Consider the following 15,600-nt stretch of genomic DNA (forward strand, 5'->3'; position numbering starts at 1 on the left):
AGGATGGGTAAGGAATGGTGTCCCTAGCCTCTCTTTGTCAGACGATGGATGGAGATGGATGGCAGGAGAGAGATCACTTGATCATTGCCTGTTAGGTTCACTCTCTCTGGGGCACATGGCATTGGCCACTGTCAGTAGACAGATACTGGGCTAGATGGACCTTTGGTCTGACCCGGTACGGACGTTCTTATGTTCTTATGTAATCTTCCTTAAGTATAATGTTATAATTTTTTATCATTTATAAATCAAAACTTAAATAAGAGGCTTGTTAGGAAAGAATTTAATGCAATTAAAGGTGCTGTTTGAGAGCCCTGAAAACTGAAGCTCACTATTTAGCCATATTAAAGGCATGGTAAAGTTTTTCCACAATCCCTTGCCAGTGGATCTATATACTGACCTAGGAGAACTACCTCAAAGCGTATGTTTTAATTCATAGTTAATATAGCTGATCACCTGTCTGGAAGCTGGCTACCCCAGTTTGCTATAGGTCAGTGGCTAATCAGACTGGCATTGGCAAGGTAACTGTTAGTGCTATGGTTATGGATGTTTTCATGACAATTATTGCTCTGATTCATCCACGGGTGAAGATGGTTAACAGTCCCAAAATAATAGCAGGGCTTGAGCATGAGCTTCCCAAACCATTCTAGGGCGATCAATGGCACACATGTGCCTATAGTCCACCCCCTATGACCAAATGGTGCACATGAATATGTAAACCTGAAATGATACTACTTGCTCATTATGCAGGCCTTGGTCAACAACAGAGGAAAGTCCATGGACACCAATATGGAATGCATTGGCAGGATGCATGATGCCACAATACGCCAGAGATCTGGCATTTTCAAACAGGACTTTTATTCCCACCCATTAAAATGGATATCACCATGGATCAATCTGTGCCCAATAATATGGATATCAATATGGATCAGTCTGTGCCCACTGTTATTCTGGGAGACCCAGCCTATCCTCTGCTGTACAGGCTTATTAAGCCCTACCCAGATGTGAGAGCACTTGGCAGAGGAAGGTTTAACTTACAGACTGAGAGGTTGCAGAATGATGGTGGAATGTGCATTTAGCTGACTGAAAGCAAGATGGTGCTGCCTACAAAACCATCTGGATACCAGTGGGTATTATGCTATTCATGTTACTGGGGCGTGCTATGCACTGTACAATATATGTGAGGATACCACGAGGCATGGTTTGATACCCGACTGGTTCACAGGCACTGTACAGGCAGCCAGAAAGTTCACCTCTGGTAAGTGGGGCTGGGTCCACAACAATGGAAAGAAGATATGCCTTGTGTGCCCAGAGCTTGGGTTTGGAGCGGGAAAATGAGGAAAGGGGAAACGTGAGGACAAAAATCAGTGTGCTCTATCAATTTACTCGTGAGAGCATCAATTTTATGTACCACTGATCTGAGATTACTTTACTGTTTCCCCAAGTACTCACATACTGAGGGACTGAACAGCAACACAGTTTATTAAAAGTCAACAACACGGGCAGTTCAGCTGCCACAAACCAAAGAAAGTGAAATAAGAAAGTAAGTGCAATAAATACAAAACAAATAAAAATAGAGCCAAGAAGTGCAACATTCCATGTAACTGAATTGCATATTGTCAGTGTACTTGTTTTTTGTCCCCTGTGGATACGCAAGGATGAAGAGCTCTGGGTACATCTGCCCATACACACTTCCATTCATGGACTGCATTAACTGGCTCATTCCCCAGAACTGTCTAGTGGTTGTACCATATGATAGTGAGGAGGAAGGCCAGGGCGGGCAGCATGCTGCAAGGGGCGCTCTGCCGGTTGCCAGGAGGGCGGTAGGCGGCTCCGGTGGACCTCCTGTAGGCATCCCTGTGGAAGGTCCACCGGTCCCGCGGCTCCGGTGGAGCATCCACAGGTACGCCTGCGGGAGGTCCACCGGAGCCGCAGGACCGGTGAGCGGCAGAGCGCCCCCCCGCGGCGTGACGCCGTGCTTGGGGCAGTGAAATGGCTAGAGCCAGCCCTGAGGGAGGCCATTACAGCAGACTGGACTGCGACCAGGGCAAGGTCTGAGCTGGTATGTTCTGCTGCCTGCAAGCCATCACACCCAGCAGCCAGTCAAACAAACAGTTTCCTCTGCTGCTGGTGGTCCTACTCACTTAACACGCACTCATGTTCAATTAAATCCACTGCCATCTTTTCCTCTATCTCCAGCATGGCCTGTGCTGCAGTCTGGTTCTGCGGGCCTCATTCCAGCATTTCCTTTTACAATTGCAAGAGCAGGTCCATCCTGCTGGAAAAATCCTGCTGCATCACCTTCAGCTGGTCATCCCTGGTCCATTTTCTTATCCCCCAGAGGTTTTGACCATCAGTGACCTCCTGGGCACATTCTTGGTGAGTTGCCAGAGACTGTGGGTTCTGACCTCCAGTCTTCCAGCACTCACTCTTGAAGGATTTACTTTTCTCCCTGCACTGAGGTCCTGTCTGATGAATTCTCTGCTTTTGCAGCTTCCTGGAGATGGCCTCATGGAAGTGTATGTTTCAGGGACAGCTCACCAAATTATGGCTCTTACTGACCTCATAGCACAAGTCCACCACAATCTTGTTGTCAGCCTCTGGCCAGATGGCAGTACAACGAGGGGCTGATCTCCTGAAAGCCATCCCTTATTCAAGTGCAGTAAAAAAATCTATCAGCACAGACGTGGTATAAAACGTGGGTTTCAATGTCAAATGGGGTATACAAGCTGGTATCTGACTTCCAGTGCAGAAGAAGGGAGTAGATACATTGTACAATACCACCATCCTGGGATAACTGTTGGAAGGCACTGGAGAACTAGCAACACCCAAGTTGATTACCCTGAATCCACACTGCAAAGAAGGCAGTTGACCAACCTGAGTGTAAGCAGCACTCAGACTATAGCCCCAAACAGGCCAGCTAGCCACTGACAGAGCGCTACCAAACTCAGGTCAGAGGTATTTTGTGTGGATGGGAACCATGTTAGGAACAACACCCAAGTACAAGCCTGGGTTAACTCTGCAGGGAAGACATAACCTAAGTTTTCACACTCACTCAATCCATCAGTAATTATCTCAAACAGATTTACTAATATGGTGTACAGATGAGTTGAAAATTAGTTCCTCTTATTTATCTGCCAAGACCAGTGTTCAAATTTCCTCACTGCACTAGGTACAGTTATGACATTCTTAATATCTCAGTGTATGGTTTATACGTCTGTGATGTCATCAACCGATACAAGAGAGAGACAAAAAGTACAAGGTTCTCAACTCAGATCCTAGTAGGTAGAAAGAATTCTTTCAATTCACCTTTAAGAAGCATTTATTCGTCATTTTTTTATATCTACACTTGCATTCTGTTAATTTTTTTAATACCTCATTTTATTTAAAAGTATCATTGAATTACAGGCTGAAAACTGTTAGTTAAAACAGAATAGTTGCACACACAAAAGAATCTTCCATTACCCCTTGTGATGATTTTCAGGGTGCCTGTGACTCAGAGTCACATCGTTAAACCCCTGCCTCCAGCGTGATAGAAATTTGCTTGTGCTTAACTGGGTATCAGCTTCCTGACGTCTCTAGCCTGTCAGCCACCCAAACAATCTCTTCTGGGCTATGCCAGCCCTTACTTTGCCTTGCAGGTTAACAGTAGGTGTACTCCAGGTCCCAAATTCCTTCAAAGTATTCCCTTGTAGCGTCCAGACCCTTCTCCACTCACAGAAATAACAGCTTTGCTGTCCCCAAGGGAACAATGCACACACTAGCTTGTATGATTCAGCTCAGGATCAGCTCCTTGTCAATCCCACAGCACCAAATTTGATAATAAAGATCATGGTTTGAGAGACGAAGAGTAAGGATAATGGAAACAGCAAGTTACTACAGCATTCTAGAGACTAAACTTAACAGGCTAACCTGCAATCTAAATAAGTTCAGCTCACCACAAATGCCCCTTGCAGTGTTTTCAAGAATGTAGCCACAGGGCCCGATTACTTCCTAGGTGCAGGATAACAGGGTGCTTTCCTTATTCCATTGTTATAGTCCAGTAAGCCTTTGAAGTGCACCTCCAGACAAGGTTCTTTTCCCCCAGCTGTTGTTCTCTTCCTGTTAAATCTCATAATCCTTCATCTGCATTTGGCTCAGACTGGAGATTGTAAAGGAGACAATACACAATTTGCATTTCAACAGACCAGATGGATGAACACCTTTTGTCTGGCAAGAAACCAGTTTTTCTCCTCTGCTGGTGACTAACACCTTGATTCAAACTATAAGAACGTGTGTGTGTGTGTGTGTGTGTCTGTGTCTGTGTGTGTGTACATACACACTTTTTACACAGTATCTGAACATGCATTTCACAATAATCCTTGCTTTCATTTAAGATCCTACATGGTACTCTAATGGATCAGAAGGTACATAGTAGGATCAAAATATTCTTGTAACCCTCTCTACCGGTTGACAGGTTCTTATGGTCAAATCCTTCCATGCCCTCTCCCCATGAACCACCATTCTTAACAGCATTTTAGAGGCAACGGGGATACATTTCCTTTTCTTCTCTTTCATGGAGTCTAGAACAATTTATACAGTCTACTCTTTATACTGAACTGATGTCTGGAGGGAAACCATAAATATGCAATATGCTGTTGAGTGTATGCAGCCAAAAGGAAAATACAGCTTTTAAAGGAACCTGGAATATGTGTGGCATGCTTATGAAGGTGGCAACTAAGCGAGGGTTTAGAAGTATCTAAAAAACCGAGGGGACATACGTATTAAAAAATAACCAAAATACGCTAGCTCAGGGGTGGGCAAACTACGGCCCGCGGACCAGATCCGGCCCCTCAGGGCTTTGGATCCAGTCCGCAGGATTGCCCCCTGTGAAGCTGTGCCACTCTCAGAAGCGGCCCTCGGGCATGGGTGGGGCAGAGGGCTCCACATGTGTTGCCCTTGCCGCACCTGCAGGTACCTCCCCCAAAGCTCCCATTGGCTAGGGTTCCCCATTCCCAGCCAAGGGGAGCTGCAGGGGGAGTGGTGCCTGGAGGTGCAGCAAGGGCAGCGCATGCAGAACCCTCCACCCCCTCTCCCTCAGGGTATGCAGCGCTTCCGGGAACAGTAACGGGAGCGGGAGCTGGCTTATGGTGAGCAGCACCAGGGTAGAGCTCGAACCCCTCCTGCACCCCAGCCCCCAACTTGCTGCCCTAAGCCCCCTGCCTGCACCTCGCACCCCTCCTGCACCCCAACTTGCTTCCCTGAGCCTGCACCCCTCCTGCAACCCAACCCCCTGCCCTGAGCTCCCTGCTGCACTGTGCACCCCTCCTACACCCCAACCTCCTTCCCTGAACCCAATTATACACCCCACACCCCTCCTCTGCCCCAATCCCTTTCCCTTAGCCCCCTTCTGCACACCGAACCCCCTCCTGCACCCCAACCCCCTGCCCCAGCCCTGCATATAATTTCCCCATCCAGACGTGGCCCTCAGCCCAAAAAGTTAGCGCAGGAGTGGGCAATCTGCTATTCGATGAAGGATGTACTTTATTACTATTTTCTCTTATCTTTCTAAAAAGCAACAATGAGTCCTGTGGCACCTTAAAGACTAACATGTATTGGAGCATAAGCTTTTGTGGGTGAATACCCACTTTGTCAGATGCATGTAATGGAAATTTCCAAAGGCAGGTATAAATATGCAGGCAAGAATCAGTCTGGAGATAACGAGGTTAGTTCAATTAGGGAGGGGGAGGCCCTCTTCTAGCAGCTGAGGTGTCAACACCAAGGGAGGAGAAACTGGTTCTGTAGTTGGCAAGCCATTCATGGTCTTTGTTTAATCCTGATCTGATGGTGTCAAATTTGTAAATGAACTGAAGCTCAGCAGTTTCTCTTTGAAGTCTGGTCCTGAAGTTTTTATTGCTGTAAGATGGCTACCTTTACATCTGCTGTTGTGTGGCCAGGGAGGTTGAAGTGTTCTCCTACAGGTTTTGTATATTGCCATTCCTAATATCTGACTTGTGTCCATTTATCCTTTTACGTAGGGACAGTCCTGTCTGACGAAGTGGGTATTCATCCACGAAAGCTTATTCTCCAATACATCTGTTAGTCTTTAAGGTGCCACAGGACTTATTGTTGCTTCTTAAAGACCCAGACTAACACGGATATCCCTCTGATACTCTTATCTTTCTATAACAAATTATTTCCTGGGTTGGAATTTTTTTTTCTAAGGGAAAATTATTATATTCATAGAATCAGGGTTGGAAGGGACCCAAGGAGGTCATCTAGTCTAACCCCTGCTCAAAGCAGGACCAATCCCCTGATTTTTACCCCAGTTCCCCAAATGGTCCCCTCAAGAACTGAACTCACAACCCTGGGTTTAGCAGGCCAGTGCTCAAACCACTGAACTATCCCTCCCACCAGGAGAGATAATAATAATAATAATTATTATGGTGATGATCTTAAAAATTCTTCTAAAATAAATGAATGCATTTCAAATGTTTGATTGTAAGTTTATATAAACTTTGTTCTTGAAACTGGACCAGAATCTCAGATCAATCTCCTGCACTTCCTGGGTCCTGCCTGCCTGGCGACACCATGGAAATAATTCTTTTTTGCAGAACTGAAATGCTGTCATTTCCAGTTTCAGAAGAAAATAAGATGTAATGAAGGGCATGAAAATTAAAACACTCCAAAAAGAATACACCAGCCCAACAATATACACGCACACACACTACAAACTAAGGAGAGAATAAGACGATCCTTTGTGTCACAACAAAGTGATTTCTGCGTACTGGACAATGTGAAATGGACACCAGTTTATTCCTTTAAAAGCATGATGATTCAAGTGCTTATTACAGTACATAAGATCAACCAATTTAAATACATTCTTGTCATTAATGAGTAAGTTAGCAACTCTTGAAGTTGTTAACCATAAACTTATTCACAAACAGTTGTCATCGCTCAGTTTAAAAAGGCTTCATGAAATGCAGATTTAGAGCAGGTACACAGATTAAATGGCTGTTCACTTGCAAATCAAGAGGATTACACATAAATTCTGTCTACCACCTGCCTTACATATGAAAAGCTTTGTTACAGTAAGTATCTGCTTAGCAGCAATGACTGCAGTAATTAAAATAGAGAGTGAGGAGTATTCCTTTACTCCTCCATATCTTCCAATTCCTAGGTCTTTAAACGATACATTAGCAGATCAAAATGTATTAATTATAAAGAGGAAGGGGCAGTTTCACTGAAAAACAAAAATGTCTCAAAAAAGTTAAATTAAACTTATTTGATTTGAAAGAAACTATTTGGTTTCATGATACACATTTCTACCTGGGAATGTTTTGTCACAAAGGTAAGCAATTTTCCCCAAAACAATACAGGTTTGCTCTGAAAGTTTGTTCCAGAAGTCACAATAGATCCTCTAGCTCCCCAGCTGTCTGAACCTCCGGTCCCCACCATAGGATCAGATATACCATGGCCACAGTTAAAGAAAGGTTCTCACATATAGCAGAATTCTAATTCAATTTTTCAGAAGTACAATCCTTCCACAGGAGTATAAGATTTATGTTTGCACACAGAGCATCCTCATGTTGGTATAAGTAAAAAGGGCAGCAGGCAGTGAAGGCAGAGGTTCCTGTGCTTCTTTTTGTGCTGTTGGCAAAAATTCCAACACTAATTCATTGATTTTTGCAAAAGTAAAGATCTAAAGTTAGACCAGGTATTTCAGTCTGGATACTATTTTTCTTTTTTTTCAAAAAATCTGATCTTCAGGCAGGGCAGCAGCAGCAGCATCTCTGCTTATCATCACCATCAGTCTTCCTCTAGCAAAGGCTAAAGATCACAATCATGCTGAAGACCCAGCCAACTCCTGGTGAAACATTGGATTGGAGACTAAATGCCATCAGTCACCCCACAGTTCTCTTGCTGAATGCCAAATTGAATATAATGCTGTTGGTTGATTTACTGCCTCCTTATGTAGCGGGCTAGGACTTAAGCCACAACAGCATGTACACGCCCAAACTGAAAGTGCCAAATTGCAGGTAATTCTTGAGAAATGCAGTCTTACAGCAGTTCCACATTCTGTGGGCAGCACTGCAGTGTTCCTTTGCTATTCAGCTCAGCTGCTAGTCATGTAAATCAGTAGCCAATCTACTGACTTCACGTGCAAGAGCACCAACTGATTTGCTTTGGGCAAGGGGAGGGAAGGTAACTTCTCTGACTTGCCGCAACATGGCACACTGCTTATTTGGTTTTGATAAATTATGTGCGGCACTGGATCTACCACATTCCCAAGTGACACGTAGCTGGTTTACCAGCTCCAGCCTCACTTACATCGCAATCTCCCAATGTTCCTGGCATCCAGTAGCAGCATCAACGTGCCACACACTATGTTTGATACTGGTTTGACCCTGACAAACACTTATTTGGCCCACTACTTGAATTTTGAAGGCTTGGAGTTCTGATAAGAGAATGAAATCATGGCCAGGATTTTGAGAAATGCTGACAGAACTCTGTGGCCATAACACTACTACTTCACTCTTATAGATTGCTTTTCAGCTATGTATTTCAAATCAATTTACAAAGGGAGGCAAGTAACATTATCCCTTATCTCTTAACAGAAAACAACCAAAAAGGTAAGAGCCTCTCAGTCAGGGCCAGCTCCAGGGTTTTTGCCGCCCCAAGTGGCGGAAAAAAAAAATCGTGATCAGCGGCAGCTCCACGGCGCCACTTTCTTCTTCGGCGGCAATTCAGAAACAGGTCCTTCCCTCTGAAAGGGACCAAGGGACCCACCGCCGAATTGCTGCCAAGGAGCCCAACTTGCCACCCCTTTCCCTTGGCCGCCCCAAGCACCTGCTTGCTGAACTGATGCCTGGAGCTGGCCCTGCTCTCAGTATAGATATTTACTCAATTTATCTGGACTATAATTGCCTAAGAGTCATATTATGAAGGATATACCAGCTGAAACAGGAGTTAGAATTCCACACTACACAGGCTGCAACAGATCTGCAGCTCTATGAGACAGTAAAGCCTTCTGCAGCTGATTGAAGCTGTATCTTATCTATAGAGTGACATCTGGTAGATCATACAGCACATCAGCACTCTTGGACAGAAAGGCCACCCAGGCGGTAGTGCTGGCATCCGCCAAGTGACTTGTCACTTATTAGCTGGAAGGCATAGAGGACACTTTGCCATAGTGTCTCAAGAGTAAGTGGTTTATGAGATGTCCTTAACCTTGGCATGGAACATGAAACAGATATTGCCAAGGGATCTGGGGCACATACATATTCAATATGCTTAGCACTACATCCCATGCACATTCATCATTGATTCCATACACTCTTCCTCTCCATTTCTGTCACCCTGTTCTGTTAGCCTTTTAATGCTGACTCCTACTCCTGCAAGTCCTTAACTATCAAAAATAATAAAATTGAAATTAACATGATGTGTTATTTTGCACAAACAAGCAAACACACCATTTAATAGTGTTGTAACCTCATCCTTCCCTTACACTCTCCACACTTATCTGTTCTCCTTCCTGTGCCATGTCCAACTTAAGCGTAAAGTGCTTTTGGCAGCGACCTGTCATGTACTATTTGTCAGTAAAGTAATGTGTGTACCTGTAGCACTCTAAATAACTAATTGTTTTGGACACAAAGTCTGTTTTCTTACACAAGGGAGGGAAATAATTTGGGATGTTACAAATAAGATCCTGACTGGAAACTGGACATTATCTTGAAGCAGGGTGGAGGAGATGCAACAGCACCATGATAATGATGGAAAGAAAGGGGAGAAGGAACAAGGAGTTTCAAAACTTAATACTGCAGCATCACCAGAAAAGTCTCTTTCAGAGATTCTGGAGGATATCAGCCTTAGGCATGGTACAAAAACAGTAATGGCTGCTGGCAGCCTGGGATTAATGAGCACCACTTACCTACCTGTTTTATCAATGCTCCCCAGCATGCCTGAAACTCAGAGTGAAGAGCAGAGGGCTGAACAGAGGGGTTTTATGATAACACTATGCAATTCTGAATGACAGTAATAATAGTGTTCCTCATTTTAGGCAGAGTCAGGCAGTAAGGAAAGTGAGTAATAGAACTAGAGGAAGAAATCATATCAAGGGGAAGCATAAAAATGTCTCCCAACCGCTTCCCTTGTGCCTATACTTGCAGCATTTTAAAACTTGTTTTAGACAACAACCACTTTCGCAACCTGTTCAGGAAACAGACTCTACTTCAAGTTATTTAACAATAATCTACCTGAAATGATTCAAAGACACAATGCTATTAAAAGATTTAAATTTCTGTCCACAAAGATCAAATATCATATCACAATAATTCACTGAGAGATTTCACTGCTGCAATTCAGACACATTTCACTGGTTTATTTAATCTGACCTTTAAAATAGTATTGACAATTTTGTAAAGTACAAAGGGACCAAAAAAACCCAAAACTACTAATCAGAAAGGCATATAACCTACCTCCATTAATCCTATTTGGCTGCTGCTCTGGCGTTTGGGCTTGAGGAGAATAATACTGCTGCTGATAATTATTTGGAGGGAAATACTGTGAAGTGGGGCTTCTCCTGCACTCTCGAATACTGGAAAAAGTTTGAGAGTGTGGAATTCCTCTTTGGAATGGTGAACAGCGAGTAAGTCGGGGCTGTGGAGGTGGCAGGTGATCAAACTCTTCTTCATCATCAAGGCTATAGCGATCATATTCCTGATCACTGCCCGTCCCTTTCTTTCCTGAATGTAGAGAGATACTTGAGCTGTGTCTTGATACAGATGCTGAAGTAGAAGCATAATCTTGTCTAAGACCTGTAAATTTTAAGAAAATGGTATTTGTTTTTTAACTAGACGATCAATACTTGTAACTGAACTATACTTAGGGCCAGAGCCTCAGCTAGTGTAAACTGGCACCACTTCATTCAAGGTAATGAATGGGGCTACCACTTTCTATCAGCTGAAGATGTTTTAAATGGTTATCATTAAGCTGTTAAGATAGTGTAGCAACATTGTTAACAAGCAGAACAATAATATTTCCTAAATCTGTAACCAAATGAGTAGTCTGGAGCAAGTGGTTCTTGAAATTTTCCATATCATGACTCATGCCAGGAAGCTCTTCATATTATGGGTAGGACATATTGGTTGTGAGTCCTTGACACTTTCCTGCAAGTGTCAGACTGAGCACCCCTGCTATGTAGAACATAACACAACACAATTTTGGGAGTCAAGAAGTTCTGAGAATGGCTGGGTGTAAATGTTCTTTAGATGATTTGGAATGTGAAAAGTACTTTTTCTTAGATTTATGAAGATTTCTTAGATCTGACATAGGACTTTGATACCGCATCATCTTGAGCATTCCTCCTCAAATGGGAGCTCTGTAAATGAATGTGAAAGACAGTGTGTGTGTGTGTGCGCGCGCGTGTGCGCTTACCATCTCCTGTTTCCAAAGTATTAAAGGAACAGCCATCAATATAAAAATTATATTTGTCTGAAAATTTTGTACCTACTCTTGTTACAACTAACACTTAAAGATAATTATTATTGAATTAGAGGAAAAATATATTCTTCTTTGTTCCAGTATATTTACCTGTGGCCTGATTTTGGAGGTGTGATTGTGTTCTCCTATTTTCACCACTCTGATTGTTCTTGCCTGTTTAGTCTGATTGCTCCAGCCAGATTTCATTGAGTGTTATCGTCTGCTTTACATATGCATTCTCAGTTAGCCATTCTTCACCATTACTCCCATCTGGCTTTCAACACCTCTTCCCTATATTACGGTCTCCTTTTTTCTCTCATCTCCCTTTCTCTCATCTACCCAGCTTGACTGATACAAAAAAGGGGGTGGTGCAATGCTATGTTCATTATCTCAATGATTTCCTTGTAAAATTTATCATTATTTGTGACTAAAAAGATACATATTTTTCAAATTGCTAGTAATTCAACCTGTAGCCTAAAACTACTATGCTGTTCTCTGCAGGGCCAGCTCAAGGCACCAGCAAAGGAAGCAGGTGCCTGGGGCTGCCAATAGAAAGGGGCAGTAGTCTGTCTTTTGTTGGGGCAGCACATCCAGGTCTGCAGCGGCAATTCTGCAGCGGCAACCCAATTGCTCTGCTTCAGTCTTCAGCAGTACTTCGGCGGCAGCTCAGTTGGGTCTCTCTCTCTTTTTTTCCCTTCACCGCTTGGGGCGGCAAAAAAGCTGGAACCAGCCTGGTTCTCTGAGGCTTGTGCATAAATCACCACAGTGCACGCAACTCAAAACTTCAGCTCTTGAATACCTCAAACATTAGGGTCAGGGGAGAATCTATTTCAGAACCTCACAAGGTAACCAAAAATCCATGAAGTGTATTTTCCCCCTTTCAACAGATTTTGTGCATGAGGGGGATGATTTAGTCCTCCCTCAATTCCCCCCCATCATAAAAACCCCAGCACTGTGCTGCATTAACAGAAAGAGATTGTAAAACACCTACATTGAAGTTTCTTCCAATGAGACAGAGGTGACAGCCTCCACTCAACACATACAGATCAAGTTTGAAGTTCTAAAAGATTCATTCTCAGTTATCCAAGCACAACAACAAATTCAAACCATTTCCTCACAGGTGAAAAGCATTTCTCTTCCTGCCATTCAGATAAGACATTTTTATTAAATTTACACTTGGCGGAGACCAAGCATGAAAAGTTTCAACTCAAATGGTAAGTTTGCTTGAGAAAGTTGTGTAACTGAAATTAAAAAAAAATAATTTAAGGAAAAAGCCACATACTCTCTTCCTGCAGTCGAGCCATGATCTGAACATCAGTGAGGTCTTGTAGTTTATATCCCATGGAGATGGAATCATCCTCCAGTTCGGAGGTGCTCAGTTCACTGTCTATTGATGACTGCGGGCTGAGAGGAGAACTTCTAGAAATGTAACCTATACAGTAAAATAGATTCTTTAGTCAGTAAATATGTACATTATCTATGTCACAAAGGATCTGCATTCCAAATATTTTGTACAGATTGAAACCTTATGGAAATTTACTATAAATAGCTTTCTACTAACATTTTGCTAGTTGATTTAGTGCTCTTGAAAGGTGAAGATACAATCCTGGAGTGCAAATCCCTGTTTGTTCCCAAATTAGGTACAGCAAAGACAACAAACAATTAATCCATCATAGTTTGATTGACTGGGCTAGCTTTCATCCCCAAACACTTCAAACATTTGAGTCCTTCTTATTTAAAGTGTAGTTCTACTCTGAAAAGTAACCATGTAAATATATCACCAGCTTCAACAGATCAGCTTCTTGTATGATTCCAAGTCATATTGGAATCCAATGGGGCTGCTAACAGGGAGTTTTGTAAGGGAGTTCTCCAGGTGAAGGAGGAGCAAATACAGCATCTGTGGGGTATGTGACTGCAGTGTGTGTGTTTGTTTGTGTTCGGGGGTTACATGCTGTGTGCTGAGCTTGTGTTTGTCAGTCTGTTTGTTTGTTTTGGTTGTTTGAAGACTGTGTGCTGTAGCTGGCAGTTGGAGGCTGAGCGACAAAGGAAGGTTTGAAAGCTAGAAGCCTCTGGTAATTGGCTGAGCCTCAACCAGTGGGCAGGGCATTCACTCAGGCCAGGGCTTTATAAAGCCGTGCACAAGCAACCAGGGGACTGCTAACAGGGATTTTCGCAAGGGAGTTTGGAAGGGGAGTAGGAAGGGAGCGGGGGTCTCTTGTTGGTCCTATCCGTGACCCGTTAATCCCTTGAAAACCTATAAACCAAACTACATCCAAAACCTCTCTCTTTAAAGCAGAGCGGACAGGGAGCTGTAGACAGAGGAATTTGAGAGGGAGTTTGACAGAGGGAGGCTTACGATGGTTAGGAAGACCTGCAAGACCTGTGCCAGCACTGCTTCTGTCTCTTCCACCTGCGCCTGTAGCCAGACAGAGCAACAGAGCATGGATGCTTCTACCCAGATTCCGGTGTAGTTTTGCAAAGACTGTAGCTTGCAATTTCCACTTACTGATATCCAGGCTGGGGAGGGGGTGGCATCCAATGTGAAAGGTGCCTACTGGTGGAATCTCTCAGGCAGCAGGTGGGAGAGCTACAGGAGGAGGTGGCTAGGTTGAGGAGCATCCGTATCCACGAGCAATTCCTGGACAGTGTCCATGTGGAGACAGCTGAGGCAGTTCACAGGACTGCTGACACACCACTGGTGGAGGAGGAGATGGCTCAGGGTGGACACTGGCAGCTGGTTACTTATGGCAGCTGGCAATGCTCCACCCCTGCTGCGAACCCTCCCGCCATGGTAATAGGTAACCATTATGCTCTTCTTGATACAGGAGAGAAGGAATCACCCCCTACAGTAAAGGAGGAGAAGTACCCTTAGACTGGCAGTTTTAAGCCCATGTTCTTTATCTGTGCATTAGGGCTAGGTGAACAATTTTCTCCTTCCTCTGATCAACTATCTTTAGCATACGGAAAAACTGCCTATCAGTGTCCCTCTCCAATCTCTCTTTCCAAACTAAACAAACCCAATTCTTTCAGCCTCTTCATAGTCATTTCTCAGACCTTTAATCATTCTTGTTGCTCTTCTCTGGACCCTCCTCCAATTCTCCACATCTTTCTTGAAATGCAGTGCCCAGAACTGGACACAATACTCAGTCGTGAGCCTAACCAGTGCAGAGTGAGTGGAAGAATGACTTCTCGTGTCTTGTTGACAACACACCTGTTAATGACATCTCAGAACATCCAACATTGCCTTTTTTGCAACAGTATCACACTGTGACTCATATTTAGCTTGTGGTCACTATGACCTAGATCTCTTTTCTGCCATACTCCTTCTAGACAGTCTCTTCCCATTCTGTACGTGTGAAACTGATTGTTCCTCCCAAATGAGCACTTTGCATTGTCTTTACTTGAACTTCATCCGGTTTACTTCAACATTTCTCCAATTTGTCCAGATCATTTGAATTTCTACCGTCCTCCAAAGCAGTTGCAATCCCTCCCAGTTTGGTATCGTTCGCAAACTAATAGCGTACTTTCTATGCCACATCTAAGTCGTTGATTAGAATATTGAACAGAGCCGTCCCAAAACAGACCTCTGTGGAACCCCACTTGTTATAGTATACCTCCAGCGACTGGGAGCCATTAATAATCTATCCTGAGTACGGTTATCCAGCCAGTTATGCACCACACCTTAATAGTGTCCTATCTATATTGTATCCGTTATGTTCGATAAGATATCATGCGAGGACGTATCAATCCTAATAAGTCTAGATATACCACACCACGCTCTCCTTATCCACAAGCTCGTTATCCTACAAAGAAGCTATCAGATTGGTTTGACGTGATTTGTTCTTTACAAAATCCATGCTGGCTATCACCTATCACCTACACTTCATGTTTTGCAGATGATTTCCTTAATTACTTGCTCCATTATCTCCTGCACAGAAGTTAAACTAACTGGTCTGTAGTTTTTTGGGTTGTTTTATTTCCCTTTTTATAGATGGGCACTAGATTTGCCCTTTTCCAGTCTTATGGAATCTCTCCCGTTCTCCCATGATTTTCCAAAGAAAGCTGAGCCAGATACCTCCTCTATTAGCTCTTGAGTATTCTAGGATGCATTCATCAGGCCTGGTGACTTGCAGGCATCTAACT

At 43.6% G+C, this 15,600-nt stretch overlaps 1 protein-coding gene across 1 annotated transcript in view; it reads right to left on the reverse strand.

Moving 5' to 3' along the window:
• Positions 1 to 15,600, reverse strand: part of SLAIN1 (SLAIN motif family member 1) — a 114,965-nt gene that overhangs the window by 14,148 nt on the left and 85,217 nt on the right. Inside the window, 2 exon segments of the mRNA XM_075061709.1 lie at positions 10,455 to 10,793; positions 12,740 to 12,889. Coding sequence (XP_074917810.1) covers positions 10,455 to 10,793; positions 12,740 to 12,889 — 489 coding nt within the window.

Source organism: Chelonoidis abingdonii, chromosome 1 (genome assembly GCF_003597395.2).
Source record: "Chelonoidis abingdonii isolate Lonesome George chromosome 1, CheloAbing_2.0, whole genome shotgun sequence".
In the NCBI taxonomy this organism is placed as follows: Eukaryota; Metazoa; Chordata; order Testudines; family Testudinidae; genus Chelonoidis; species Chelonoidis abingdonii.